The sequence below is a fragment of the Copadichromis virginalis genome, linkage group LG7, assembly GCF_057382275.1.
Source record: "Copadichromis virginalis isolate Kocher_CV1m ecotype Utaka linkage group LG7, C_Virginalis_male_GT1.1, whole genome shotgun sequence".
In the NCBI taxonomy this organism is placed as follows: Eukaryota; Metazoa; Chordata; class Actinopteri; order Cichliformes; family Cichlidae; genus Copadichromis; species Copadichromis virginalis.
In genome coordinates, this window is record NC_140624.1 from 8,717,036 (window position 1) to 8,732,592 (window position 15,557).

The window sequence follows — 15,557 nt, forward strand, 5'->3', positions numbered from 1 at the left end:
GAGTCATCAGTGAATAATGAAACTGGAGATGTCACTTCTAGAGCAGGACATCTGACTTAAGTCTAATGAACCACGTGCCATTCATTCTTCTTAAATATTTATTACAGTAGTTCATTAAAGAAAACCCGAGAGTGCGAGAGAGAGAGAATATGAACTTAAATTAAATAAATGACTCCAATAAGTAAGAAAGGAAACATTCTAAAGTCTCATTGTACTGTCGCCTCTGTCAGTGCGCCCTAGGGTGGCTGTGGCTACAATGTAGCTTGCCATCACCAGTGTGTGAATGTGTGTGTGAATGGGTGGATGACTGGATATGGAAAGCGCTTTGGGGTCCTTAGGGACTAGTAAAGCGCTATACAAATACAGGCCATTTACCATTTTTTGCATCGCACAGTTACTTTTTTTGTGACGCAATTGTGAGTAACTGTGCGTCACAATACAATATTATATGACGTAATTTTTAAAAAGTAGAACGATACAGTCCTTTTGAGTTACAGAGTCGGAACGCTTTTCTTGGTTCCGGTCGTACGGACGTTTTAGAGTGCAACACAAAGCAGTCACGCTTGCACGATATCAACACTGACAGTTGGTACAGGTTTTTGTGTGTTTGCTGTTAAGCAGTGGAGTAAACCATGGAGGTCCTGGGAGGACAGTTTAGCGACATGACCCCACTGGAGCTGGCGGCTCCTGTCAACACTGTAGCTGTGAGTATGAAGACCGGAAAGGACCGAAAGTCTAGCAGCACGAGCACAGAGATGCTAACGCTAGCGTGGAGGCTGTTAGCTCATAGAGATGCAGAGTGAAGGGGAACGTCCTGTGTCCCAGTTTGTTGTTTCTGATAGATATTGTTTCTAGTGTACAATTTGGAGAAAGTGCATAAGTATGGACACAGTTCGAATAGTTTTCGCGTTATGAATAAAAACGGACTTGTTGTTTATTTGCTCGTTTTCCCTTTTTAACAGGAAAAATGGAAGTTGTTACCAGCCTTCCTGAAGGTAACAGAACACAACAGCCCTTACACACTTTTACTAAATTTTAATGCTGCTTGATTAAAATATGTTTAAAGTATGGTAGAAACTATAATAGTGTGCTGTCATGTTTATAAAAACAGTTTGAGGTGAGCTGAGCTCTGTGAGATGGTGCGTTACCCTGCTGGAAGCAGCCATACTGTGGTTAGCACTAATGCTTAGCAAGCCTTGGTGTTTAAATGGTGCTTAGTCAACTGGGGACCGAAGTGTGAGAAGATAATGTCCCCCAACCCATTTATACCACCACAACCAGCAGCCCCATGCTTTCATGATTTTCACACCAAATTCTGAAATCAAAACTCATTAGACCAGAAAACCTTTTTCCAATCTTATATTGCTGAGTCTGTGCAAAATGTAGCCTCAGTTTCGTGTAGTGGTGTAGTAGTAATTTGACTTACTGTTTCCTTCCTATCACTCCAAAGCAGTCAGACAATAACAAGGACATCTTTATTTAAATAGTACAGGTCATTACATAGAATAGAATTCAACTTTATTGTCACTGGTCAAAGGAGCTTGCAAAGAAAAGCGTCTGGACTTCTTTAAGTTGCTTGAAGACGTTTCACCTCTCATCCGAGAAGCTTCTTCAGTTCTAAGGTCAAATGGTGGAGAGTCCCAGATATAAACCTAGTGGGAGTAACCCCCCACAGAGGGACAAAAGGACCCCCTGATGATACTCTAATCGCCTGAGCCAAGGTGTGAAACTGGGCGTGGGTCCCAATCAGCCAGGGTTTCGGGTGAGCTCATTGTGAAACCTGGCCCCACCTTATCATGCGAATTCCTGAGGTCAGATGGCCCAGGATGTGAGTGGGCGTTAAGGCGCCTGGGAAGGGATCTCAAAACTGGATTATATAAACTGGATTGTGAAGTGGCTGTTTGGTCTCTCCAAACAGCCACTTCACAAGCGCATGGCACAACACAGAAGAGCCACCTCCACAGGACAAGACTCAGCAGTCCATCTGCATCTTAAGGATAAAGGACACTCTTTCAAGGATACCAATGTTCACATTTTGGACAGAGAGGACAGATGGTCTGAAAGAGGAGTGAAAGAGGAGTGAAAGAAGCCATCTATGTCCACTGTGAGCGACCATCTTTGAACAGAGGCGGGGGTTTACGACACCAACTCTCTGCCATCTATAATCCAGTTTTGAGATCCCTTCCCAGACGCCTTAACGCCCACTCACATTGGGCCATCTGACCTCAGGAATTCGCATGATAAGGTGGGGCCAGGTTTCACAATGAACACACCCGAAACTCTGGCCGATTGGGACCCACGCCCAGTTTCCCACCTTGGCTCAGGCGATTAGAGTATCATCAGGGGGTCCTTTTGTCCCTCTGTGGGGGGATACTCCCACTAGGTTTATATCTGGGACTCTCCACCATTTGACCTTAGAACTGAAGAAGCTTCTTGGATGAGAGGTAAAACGTCTTCAAGCAACTTAAAGAAGTCCAGACGCTTTTCTTTGCAAGCTCCTTTGACTACGATGACCTGGATGACTGAGAAATTATCGTATTTTACAGAATGATTATTTATACAGAATTACATGACAGCTGAAAAAAACCCTTTGTAGGTTTATGATGTCTTAAGGCATTAGAAACAATAAAATAAAACAACAGCATCTATTAGCTGTGGGCCTGTGTGGCTAAAAAGGTTTTGAGTCTGTTTTTCAATGTACACTGAGATGTAACTGATCTTAGGTCAGCAGCGTGCTCCAAGGAACAGAGCCAGAATATCTGAAAGTACCCTCAACACACTAAGATATGATTTTGAGAACAGATCTGAAACTGATGACCTGAGATGTCTGTACTGGGTACCAAATCATCAAAAGCTTTGTGATTTCTGTGTACCTGTAAGGATTCCAAGGCTAGATTTTAAATGAGTAAGGGAAATCCAACTGATGATTTGGGGAGTCCTGAAACTAGAGCACTGCAATAAACTAACCTTCCTTGACGTCCAATTTCTCAGTCAGTTTGAGATAGGGATTTTCTAACCTTTTTTTAAGTTACATAAAGCAGTTTTGGTAAGCTTATTGATGTGGTTATTTGGTCATTTTTCTTCTGATTCCTTAGCAAGATATTTTTGGCCAAAGAAAAACATTTAGTAAAAAGTGAAACATTTGAGTCCAGTATGGCCATGAAATAATGAAATATTGCCATAATGACCAAATATACCGCATACAGCGTGTCTTGTTCTTTTACCCTGTTAAAGTTTTAAGTCATGGACCTTCTTTAAATTACTTTTTTTTTTGGTCATCAAATATCAAAGTATCCTCCTGTGTAATGATGAGAGAACAGTTGGTGGGTCTACATCTGTGTGAGTAATATTATTTGGGAGAGTAAACATGTATATCACGTTGTGTGTTTTGCAGGTGAAAGGTTTGGTAAAGCAGCACATCGACTCATTCAACTATTTCATTAATGTAGAGGTAAAACACGAGCATGTCTTTGTCCGTTGCTGCTTTTTCATGTACATTTGGATTTTGAGCATCGATGTCTCATTTGTTCTGCTTCTAGATCAAAAAAATTATGAAGGCAAATGAGAAAATCACAAGTGATGCTGATCCAATGTGGTACCTCAAGTAAGTCACTGTGTGCATCTACCATCACTGACTTTAACACTGCAGACATGCACAACAAGTTGTTTTTTTTATTTTTATTTTTTTTTATTAAAAGAGGAAATAATGGATTTTTAAATATTTGCAGATACCTCAATATCTATGTTGGCATGCCGGATGTGGAAGAAAGTTTCAATGTGACCAGACCAGTCTCTCCCCACGAGGTGAGAGTAGTCTGTGTTTCTGCTGTTAAGTATGAACCATTGTTTACTGTGCTTTAATTAAAGTTGAATAAAGCTTTAGAGTAATCAAATACACAGCTTTAAATTAGTTAAAATAAGTAAATTAAAAAAAAAAAAAAAATATATATATATATATATATATATATATATATATATATATATATATATATATGAATGAATGAATGAATGAATGAATGAATGAATGACCTGGATGACTGTCGTGTGTGTGTGTATATATATATATATATATATACACTCACACTCACACTCTTTGGACAGATAATCACACATTAAATACAGAGGGAACATGTGTCACTCAGGCATCTCTAGACTCAGTTGGCATTTAGTTGTAGCCCTCATAGAGGTATTTCTTAATTAATTATTTTTGTTACTTATATTTGAATGCCTACACCTCCAATACTTTCCTTTAAAGATGATGAGATATAGCTGAGAGTCATCTGTTTCATCCCAAAGTGTCGTCTCAGAGATATGACCTACTCTGCGCCCATCACGGTGGATATAGAGTACACCCGTGGCAGTCAGAGGATAATTCGCAATGCGCTGCCCATCGGAAGGTATCTTTTTTTTTTTTTTTTTTTCCCCCTCCCCTGATACAGACATATTTATGTTACATCTATATCAAATCTACAAATTTAAAACCTCTCCAGCAAAGCTCAGTAAGCCAACAAGTGCTAAAAAAAGATTTAGCTTTTGTGATTTTTAAGCTTTGTTTGCTGATAAACTGACCTCCTTCACTCATTTGTGCTGACGCATTCTGCTTTATAACAACACTGAAGCAATATTCATATTTTATTAATGAAGATAACTCTGCTTTTCTCAGGATGCCCATCATGCTGCGAAGCTCGAATTGCGTTCTCACGGGAAAGACGCCCATGGAGTTTTCAAAACTCAACGAATGTCCCCTGGATCCAGGCACGTAACCATAGCACTCTCATTTTAACTCTTTCCCCCTGAAGGGCCTCACCTGAACCCTTAATGATGAGTTTTGGCATCTCAGTATATATATATCAGTAAAATGTTTGATGACCATTTAGGGCTCTAGAGTGCGACTAATTTGGTCGCAAATATGACCAAATTTTTCAGTGGTGTGACTAAAAAAAATATTTAGTCGCACCAGTGCGACCAACTGTTCGGGTAACAAAAAAAAAATCGGCAACTCTCCGTGTGGTCAACAACAGACACACAGTATGCCCCTATCGTGGACTAAACCAATCAGAGATAGTCAGGGGCGGGACCTCTCTGATTGGCCGTGGTCCAGTTGAAAGTGCAGGTGGAAGTGGGAGGTGAGTAGCTTGAATAAAACGATATCGATTCATTAAATCCTGAATCGACTTTTAAATAGAACTGTGTTTTGCCAGAAACGCCAGATTCTCCGATTAAAGCCCACAAAACTAATTCAACAACCACCAAACAGCAAATGAGAGCAGGTACATGGATTCCACACAAAGACGTAAACACAGAGCGGACTCGACGCATCAGAATCAGCTTTCTCTTTCTTGGCTTTCTCACCTGATGGCCCGAACACGGACACACTGTCGGAGCTCACCGATTCTGATGCGTTGGGTCCGCTCTGTGTTTACGTCTTTTTGCGCTGATTCTGAGCTGCAGGTTTTGTTTTGAACCGAGCCAGCAGCAAAAGAAGCAGCAAACTACGCTTCACATTTGATAAATGTCGTCATGAATTCCCTCTTTTCACTTAAATGACCTCGGACAAGAAAGCCTAATTTCTGCTGTTCAATACTGAAGAAACTAAAACTTTTTAAAATTATGCAAAATTGCAGAATATTTTTAAGGTTATCTGCTATAAAAATCCAGGCAGAAAAATCTCCTTCATGTTTTTCTGTTTTATTCTCAGTTACTTTGACACAAAGGCATCTGCTGTGATGTTCACAATTCTGATGAAGTCTCACATGTATCAGTACTGATAAATGATCAGAATTATAATATTTCTGACTGTCTGAGGCTAAATTGAATCAAATCAGGACTTTGAGAACCAGAATCGAATGGATTATAGAAATCAGTGATGATACCCAGCCCTAGTGAGTAGCCTAGGCCTGACAGAATAATAATAATACATTTTATTTAAAAATGGCGCCTTTCAAAGCACCCAAGGACACTGTACAACAGATAAAAACACAAAAACTGGAAATATACACAATGATAAGAATAACAGATAAAAGTTAAGAGCATACAGAGGTTTAAACATAAGCAATTTTAAACAGATGAGATTTGAGGGTGGACTTAAAAAGAGGGAATGAACTAATATTTCTGAGGTCAGGGGGTAAGGAATTCCAAAGTCAAGGGGCAGAGCAACTAAAAGCCCTGCCCCCCAATGTAATCAGACGAGCGGAAGGAACAGAGAGAGAAAGAGAAGATGAAGATCTGAGGCACCAGGATGGGAAGTTCATCTGTACTAAATCGGAGAGGTATGGTGGAGAGAGAGAATGAACAGCCTTAAATGTATAAAGGATTATTTTAAAATGGATGCGAAATTTAACCGGGAGCCAGTGTAGCTGCTTCAGGATTGGGGAGATGTGGTGGGTAGAGGAAGTCCTAGTAATAATACGGGCAGCAGAATTCTGGACACGTTGGAGCTTGTTAATGGATTTTTGTGTAAGGCCAAATAATCGTGAGTTACAGTAATCAATTCGAGAGATAACAAGATTATGGACGAGAATGGCAGTGGCATGAGGAGTGAGGAAAGGGCGGAGGCGATTGATATTACAGAGTTGAAAATATGCTGCACGTGTGACATTATTGATATGTGAATTAAAAGATAATGTGCTATCAAGAATGACACCCAAGCTTTTCACAGAGAAAGAGATAGGGACCAACGAATTATTGATAGTGAGAGAGAAATTGTTAATTCTGGATAGCAATCGTTTAGTGCCGACCAGGAGAAGTTCTGATTTATTGCTGTTGAGTTTAAGAAAGTTGGAGGAGAACCAGGAATTGAGTTCAGCTAAGCAGAGGGTGAGGGAGGGTGGAGGAAGAGTAGAATCGGGTTTGGTAGAGAGGTAAAGCTGGGTGTCATCGGCATAGCAGTGGAACTGAATGTTATATTTACGAAAAATATGTCAGAGTGGAAGAAGGTAAATGATGAAAGGAAGGGGCCCGAGGACAGATCCCTGGGGCACCTCAGTAGATAGAGGAGAAGGCTGAGAAGTGAAGGATTTTAATTGAATGAACTGAGTGCGGTCAGACAGGTATAAATGGTAAATGGCCTGTATTTGTATAGCGCTTTACTAGTCCCTAAGGACCCCAAAGCGCTTTACACAACCTGTCATCCACCCATTCACACACACATTCACACACTGGTGATGGCAAGCTACATTGTAGCCACAGCCACCCTGGGGCGCACTGACAGAGGCGAGGCTGCCGGACGCTGGCGCCACCGGGCCCTCTGACCACCACCAGTAGGTAACGGGTGAAGTGTCTCGCCCAAGGACACAACGACCGAGACTGTCCAAGCCGGGGCTCGAACCGGCAACCTTCCGATTACAAGGCAAACTCCCAACTCTTGAGCCACGATCGCCCCTTAAAGGTATGATTTAAACCAGGCTAATGGAGTATGAGAGAGACCAATAGAAGCTAATCTGCTAAGAAGAATGGTGTCAAAGGCTGCACTCAGATCAAGGAGAATAAGGATGGAGAAGAGACCAGAATCAGCTGCCATAAGAAGATCGTTTGTTATTTTTATAAGAGCAGTTTCGGTGCTATGCAGAGGACGGAAACCAGACTGGAACTGTTCGTAAAGGTTATTATCAGTAAGGTGTAGATGGACTTGTGAAGCAACTATTTTTTTCAAGAATTTTTGAGAGGAATGGTAGATGGGGTTAGGGGTTAGGGCTGTACAGGCAGTGATCACCCTCACTAATGTCTGATGCACATTCAGAAAAGTTGTACTATAAGCAGGTCTGAAATATGACAGAAACGGCTCATTACTGAAAAGTTTCAAGGAGTAAAGAATTAAAACTTCCTTTACACACTCTGAGAGTAATTAAGTAAAAGAAAATGACTTGTCATCAGGTTCTCCAGTTAAATTGATCCGTGTCCCTTGTTTTGTTTTGTTTTCTCCACAGGGGGTTATTTCATTGTAAAAGGTCAGGAGAAAGTCATTCTGATCCAAGAACAGCTGTCCAAGAACCGAATCATTGTGGAGCAGGACAGGAAGGGTGCAGTTGGAGCATCAGTTACCAGGTACTGTAACAACCTATCCATTAGCAGCTGTTCATCCATGATTTTAAAGTCGCCTTCTTGGCAGACATGTAAAGAAAAAATCAGCTGTTTCTTTTCAGTAGCTGTCTTGTTTGACCATCTTAACCTTTTCCTTTTATTGGCTTCTTCTTTGCGATTCTGCCCAGAAGCGCAGAAGTGTGGAGACGACTCAACAGTGTGGATGCTGTGACTGGTGCTTGGTGGAAACCATAAAGTGAAGCTGCTAATTTAAGACCTGTGAAACTCTGATATATTCGTGGTCATTCCAGTTCATCAAATCTAAAAGGAAAAAATTTCCACCAGGACTGTGATCATCAGTCTTTCTTGAATTAATTCCAGGGAAAGATGCACTAATTACTAGGAATTATGCAACATTATCCTTGGAATGTTTTAGGGGAAATCCCTGGTATCTCAGGAGTGTAGCTTATGATAACATAGACTGATGGATGCTTAAAGGTCAGAAAATATTTGAGTGTCCTGTCTGTGATAGCAGATGTTGGAGGCCACGATTCTGCAGACTGGCACTTAGTTTACAGATTCTCGTACACAAGGTTCGTGGCATTATTTAAGTATGATTTAAAATAAAAGTTTAAATCACGGCAATTGTTTTATAGACATTAAAGCTTTAATAAGGAACAGCACTGTTTTATCTGGCTGTAGTGTCCTATTTCAAATCTCAGATGGTCACGTGGGAGACATTTGATGACCTGACACTGAATGACCCTTACACCCTTGCTCAGTTGCGCACTCGGTTCTCCAACTTTGCACTTCTCTTTTCTAAATGAAAAGAATACATCACTGTAGATGTTGGCTGGAGTTAAATATAAACCTTTGTTTTTTGTTTTGTTGTTGTTGTTTTTAAGATTATGCAAGAAGTAGATCTATGTATAGCTTAAGCTTTTAGTCTTATATTAGTGGATCCATCTAATTTCTGACTCATTTTCCAATTTGGGGTTGTGTTGGAGCCGGCTGTCATAGGGTGAGCTCTGCTCAGGTTCCCAGATCAGCAGAGAAAACCATTCACACCTTTGACCAGTTAATTATCACCAGTTAAGTTTTTGGACTGTGGGAGGAAGTCTGAGTATGCAGAGAGACCTCACACAGTTATAAGGTGAACATGCAAAAGAACAAGAACCTGACACTAAACATGCTCGTGTTTGCTCTGCTCTTTGTGTCCTCTCCAGCTCCACTCATGAAAAGAAAAGCAGAACTAATATTATTGTTAAACAAGGCCGTTTCTACTTGAGACACAACACGCTGTCAGAGGATGCCCCCATTGCAATCATATTTAAGGTAGGGGTGATTTTTTTTTTTTTTTTTCTCTTTATGAGTCTGCTGAAATAAGTCCAGTAGGTGGTGCTATAGCACAGGTAAATGGTCAGAGATGAAGATGTTTGTGATGTTATTGCCTTACAGATTGAAGCAAAGACTTGAGTGTTTCCAAACTCTGTCTTTGTTTTTGCTACAGCTTGAAGTTGTTCCAAAGCTTAAGTTACATATATAGAGAAGTGTTTTTATATGAGATCGTGAATAGTTTTAGAACTCTAGTTTCATTAGTTGCTCGACTGATTACATTTCTTACACCACCTCAGAATGAAAATGTTAGCTGACAGCTGGTATCATGAACTTCTTTGCCCTCTGAGGAGAGACCTCTTCAAACATGTTACCTTATGATGCTGCATGCTCGCTGTGTTTTCACTGCACATGTTTGCCGGGTAACGTCTTCCCCAGCCCTCCCTCTGTTTGGCAGCGGCTGCAGAGACGATCTGGAATCAGTTCCCACAGCTTCACATTTCCATAAGCAAATGTCAGGCAACATTATGACTCCCTCCTCACCTCACCCCTCCCTGTGAACACTCCCTGTCTCATGTACTCCCCCTTCCCGGTTAAGCTTTTATCTAAATATAACAAGATTTTTATTTTTTGTAGTTGTACAAATATTTTACACACACCGTTTACATGTCATCCACACAGGGGATGGGTGTGGAGAGTGACCAGGAGATAGTTCAGATGATCGGCACAGAGGAGAGTGTCATGGCCAGCTTCGCCCCGAGCCTGGAGGAGTGCCAGAAAGCGCAAATCTTCACACAGACTCAGGTATTTTATCAATCCAAGAGAACCAGAGCAGGCCGGTGTTATTTCAAGCTTAAACAAACACTCTGGTCAGTTTAGCCCCATTTACTCGATGTTAGATTGAAGCTTTAATTATCTTTGAATTTTGATTTCCAAAGACAATATACTGGTAATATAAGGGAAAAAAGTAATATTACAAAACTGAAGGAGCACTAAAAAGCACTGAAAGTACAGTGCTAATGTTTATGCTATAAAAGAACTACAGTTCTAAGGGTTATAAGACTTGAACTTCACCACCACTAACAAGAGAGATGTCGTAACATGCATGGGATGTACATCTTGGTTAAATCTGTGCTGTAGGTATGCTGTAACCGTAGACTATTCTCTCACCTTAACCTTAGCACAGACATGGTCCTAGCACCACCAAAGATGACCAATTGGTCACGTAGCCCAGAACCTCAGCCTGTTGTTTGTTCCCGGCTGGTTTTTGTAAATAAGCTCCCCACCTTCATATTTACAGATGTGACAAGTTAAAATCACCCAATAAAAATAAACTGTTGTTGAAAACGACACCTTTTCATGCACATCTAGAGTGGAAGTTAATTTTCTGACTGTTTATTAAACAGAAATGTTCCTCGTGCTCAAGTGAATGAAATCCTGATTCAAAAAACTGTTTAGAAAATAATAATTTTTGGGTGAGAGCACGTAAAAGTCAGTGTGAATTGCTTGGCATCTCTAATGTGCGATCATTAGCTGCGGATGTGTGCAGAGCAGGATGTTGTTTCTGTTTCTATTGGCTGTCTGCTGTCAGAAGGTATTTTCTTTGTCTCTTTGAGATCAGATGACGAAGGTTTTGTCTTACCAGCCAGTTAAGTAATGCTTTTCATGGGGATTTCATGAGGCCCACGTGTTTTTCTTTGACATCGACAGATGAATGCAATCGGCCAATTTGTTTTTCATAAAGATTATGTTGTTAGAGGAACCGCTGATGCATTGATGAGTCCACATTTGCTTCCTAGCAACCGGTCGCCACAGCTCTCGTGTTCCTCTGTCTGCCAGCCTCCGTGATGTCTTTTCATGGTATTCATTGGGTCATTGTATTGTGCACAATGAGGCCTAAATCTATATAATTAAAGGCAGATAAGGCTTAAGAAACATTGTTATCAGATTATGATAAATAATCTGGCAAAACCAAATTTGACTGTCATCTTCTTTTCTTTTTTTGAATCCGGACACTGTTGATTACATCTGATTTCTTTTTTTAAAATTTCTCTAAATTAAACAGATTTTTTTTTTTTACCTTTACCTTAAAGAAATATTAACAATAATTATTTTTATTTTTTATGCAGTTTTGAGGGCAAGTTGGGTGGTCCATCCTTATTAACCTTTGACCTTTGCTATAATTCTGTTGAGGACTCCAGCTGGGCGCTTACTCAGGTGTGGGTGATGTGCACATTGTTCCCTTTGTGGTTCACTTGACCTACCAAGAGTCTGATACACGATTCTCCGTTCTCTGTTTAAAAATTCAGAATGTTGATCTTTTACACAAAATATCTCCTCGAGACTGTAACATTAATTTATATTAATATTAGTGCTGTCAATAGATTAAAAAAAATTAACTAACTAATCTCACAATTTTCTGTTATTAATTGCGATTAATCTCAATTACTTTATTAATAGCCTGGCTCCAATTACATTTTTTTATTCTTTATATTTTAAGTAATTATCGTTGTTCACCGAAGTCCAGTGGTCTCCGGTGAGAGCGACATTCCTTACTTGCACAAGCTTGCTGGACTGCTGAGCCCTCTGGTCCCCATACAAAGTGTGCAGTCTCGACACAATGGTTCCTCTTGAGGGCAGATTGTAACACTCATCTCCTGATGCAGCACGAATGACTTCTCTCAGTCCATCATCTTCTACTATGCTAACTGGTCGGCAGTTTTTAGCTATCCAAACAACCAAGGAATTGGTTACCTTTTCTCTCACATTTTTTGTTATTCGTCCACAAGCACCATACTCCTGAAGCGTAGACTGGCGAGGTCCCGTAGAGGTGGATTCAGTTGGGTGTTTTGCTCTCAGGTGATACGCCAGTGATGAACTGCTTCTGTGGTACTTGAATTCAGCGTTGCAAATTGTGCATCTTACTCTCGTTTTGTCCAACAAGCCATCAGGCAACTTCTTAAAGAGAAACTTTCCACCCAAAAGTCCGCCCTCGTCCATGCTTGCGTGTGTTAGCTAGTGTTAGCTAGATAGTAGCATGGTGTCACTTCTTCTTCTTCTTCTTCTAATCATTTCTGTCAGGCCAAATGCCAGCATAGCACACTGTTGCCCCCTCCTCCAGAGGTGCTCATGAATTTAAAGGTCTTAGATTACAGGAAATTAATAAAAAAACAAAACCAGCGTTAAATTTTTTTAATGCATTAAACATTTCGCGTTGATCTTAACAATTAACGCGATAATTTTGACAGCACTAATTAATATTTATTTATATTTGTTGTTTTGGACATTTTTGTTGGTTGGAAAATTAACTGATTCTCATGGTGCGTTCCTTGTCTGACTGACAGTTGATGTAACATATACACACAGCTTTATTAGGAACACCTGCTCAACTGCTTGTTAACACAATATGGCAACAAATCAGTGAATTTAGGTTTTTAGACTTGTTCAGAATGGCTGGCTGAAGTTCAAACTGAGGATCAGAATGGGGATGAAAGTTGATTTAAGTTCCTTTGAACATGCCATGGTTGCTGGTGCCTGATGGGCTGATCTGAGTATTTCAGAAAATGCTGATCTGCTGGGATTTCTCCACACAACCATCTGTATGTATCTGAAACAATCCAGTCAGCCGCAGTTCAAGCGGCTGACTTGAACTTCTTCAAGCTGGTAGGTAGCAGTACTCAAATAACCATTCTTTATACCTAAGGTACCAGAAGAGTATGAGTGCTGCGAACTACAGCAGCTGAAGACCACACCTACTGTCAGCCAAGAACAGGAAACTAAGGCTACAGTTCACATAAGAGTCATTAGAACTCGACAATAGAAGATTAGAAAAATGTTGCCTCATTAGGCTCTCTTCCACAGTGTGTCCTTGTCCTCCTCCTGTCTTCCTCACCCCCAAATTAGTCATGTTGGTAAAAATATTTATGTTCCTCAAAAGGTTGAATCAAATGTTGTTTGGCTGCTCTGTTTCAGGCCCTGAGGTATCTTGGGAATAAAGTGCGCAGACAGCGGATGTGGGGAGGCCCCAAGAAAACAAAGATGGAAGAGGCCAGAGAGCTGTTAGCATCTCTCATTCTCACACATGTGCCTGTATGTAAACAGAATGCTCATCACGATAACTGGCATTCACACTAAAAGGTTACTCGACAAAATGTAAAGACTGTATAACTTGTGTCCAGGTGAAAGAGTTTAACTTTCGGGCTAAGTGTATTTACCTGGCCGTGATGGTCCGGCGGGTGATCCTGGCTCAAGGGGACAACAAGGTGGATGACAGAGATTACTATGGCAACAAACGTCTTGAGCTGGCTGGACAGGTAAGCTTCTGTGCATCTGTCATCCTTGAGGTTTTAATGCACTGCCTTTATTTAATGCTGCATTCAGTTCTGTTTTTGTTCTTTGACTTTAAAACCAAATGAGCCAGAGTTCAGTTCAGACTATAAAGTTTTATTTAAATGATTATTGATTTTTTTTTTTCATGTTTGTGAGCTGAAAGGTGTTTACTTCCTTTTCTTTACTCATAAAACAACTAGAAACAAAACATGCCTGATGCTTATTAATACCATACGAGCAGAAACACACCAACACTCTCGTGCTTCAGTGTGAAGGGATCACAGCACTACACCAGAGGACAGCGCCGGCTCCAGGCCTGATCTCTCACCTGCACCTTTGTTCCTGCCACCTTCTTTTAATAAGACTCTCATTATTTTCCCTCAGCTTTGTTTTTCCCTGTTTTGTTTTTGAACCCCCCTCCTTTCCCCCACTAGTATTTCAGCCTGGCTTTGTCGGGAGAGAGATATGCGGTGGCACCAAAATCCTGAGGCTGTGGAAGCATGGGGATTTTTCAGCACCGTGACAATAGAAATGCTGCCTTGACTGGAGCGATTGAGCTAATCCGCAGGCCCGGCTCTGATAATGTAATTACTGCTGTCTTAAGGCCTTTAATTTCCCCCCCCCCAACCTGCTCTGTATAAGGAGCAGGAGATGGAGGGATCGAGGGAGGGGGGAGCACAGAGCCCTGTTTCAATAGGGGGCTTACATACTAACAACGCCAGCAATCTCCTCACTCTCCAATTATGGTTCCCTGACATTCAACTAATTGGCCTGGCTGCGCAATGGAAGCTTAATTTCTTTATTAATTTCAAGCAGTGCTGCCTGTTTGTTTGGATGTATGCTAATGCACAGGTTGGGTGGGGGTTGTAAGAGAAGTTGCCTCCTGTAGACCGGACAGAGGACCACAGGGACCTGGCTTACTTGTGAGCTGGCACACCTGGCTATTACATCTGGCAGTAGATGCACGTGAACTGACACTGCGTGCCAGGAGACCTGAGATTTAAAAAAGCAAACAAAAAACATCTGCATTTTTTTGCTTCTTTTTAGCTCCTGTCTCTGCTGTTTGAAGATCTCTTTAAGAAGTTTAATGCCGAATTGAAGAAAATCGCAGACCAGATCATCCCCAAGCAGAGAGCAGCTCAGTTTGATGTGGTCAAGCACATGCGGCAGGATCAGATCACCAACGGCATGGTCAATGCGATATCCACGGTGAGAAAGTCATGGCTGCTATAGCTCAGGAGGTCGTTCCATCTCAAACAACATTTTGGAAAGTTTTCTGCTCAACCGTCTGCATGTTGCATCAAAATTTTATGGTCCAAAATTTTTGCGTATATAATGAGAATTTTAGCTTCATATGTCAGACACTTTTAAGATACATAATTTTAGAAAAGGTTCATCGCTGTCAAACCTTTTTTAATGTTTATTTATTTTTATGTTTAAATATAAATAGCTGAAAACTATTAAAGATAAAATCTTGACATTTTCCAAGTTACAGATCCTCTAATTTGCCTGCATCCAAAAATGTCTGTTCATTGGCTAGTTAAAGTTTAAAGAACAAAAAATCCCATATTTGAGTATGCACTAATAAAAACAAACAATAAAAACCTTTAAATAGGCTATTAGTGATCATTTTAAAATGATATATAGTTAAATTTCACAGCACTGTAATACAAAACAAGTGTACATGAAATTCTTTGTCGCAAAAATGGACCAAATTCATTTTCATTCATCTTTTATTTTGGGTTGATCAAATATTGAACATAAAAAAACTAAAATATCAGTATTAATGGTGTCCTGGTCGGCTGAGCTGTATTGCTTGCTGGCTGGACTCTCTTTAAAGTCAGTATCTGACATCAAACAGCTTGCAAAACAGT

At 40.6% G+C, this 15,557-nt stretch overlaps 1 protein-coding gene across 2 annotated transcripts in view; it reads left to right on the forward strand.

Annotated features, from left to right (window-relative positions):
- The first annotated feature begins 433 nt into the window (after positions 1–433).
- polr3b (polymerase (RNA) III (DNA directed) polypeptide B) overlaps positions 434–15,557 on the forward strand; it is a 28,766-nt gene continuing 13,642 nt past the window's right edge. The window contains exons 1-13 of one of the 2 annotated variants that reach the window (XM_085461515.1): positions 434–704; positions 963–995; positions 3,395–3,451; positions 3,540–3,604; positions 3,729–3,804; positions 4,297–4,397; positions 4,664–4,755; positions 7,926–8,043; positions 9,246–9,354; positions 10,036–10,158; positions 13,327–13,443; positions 13,533–13,667; positions 14,731–14,892. In XM_085461515.1, coding sequence (XP_085317641.1) covers positions 633–704; positions 963–995; positions 3,395–3,451; positions 3,540–3,604; positions 3,729–3,804; positions 4,297–4,397; positions 4,664–4,755; positions 7,926–8,043; positions 9,246–9,354; positions 10,036–10,158; positions 13,327–13,443; positions 13,533–13,667; positions 14,731–14,892 — 1,260 coding nt within the window. In that variant the 5' untranslated portion in view covers positions 434–632. The other variant, XM_085461516.1, reaches the window with a different exon arrangement.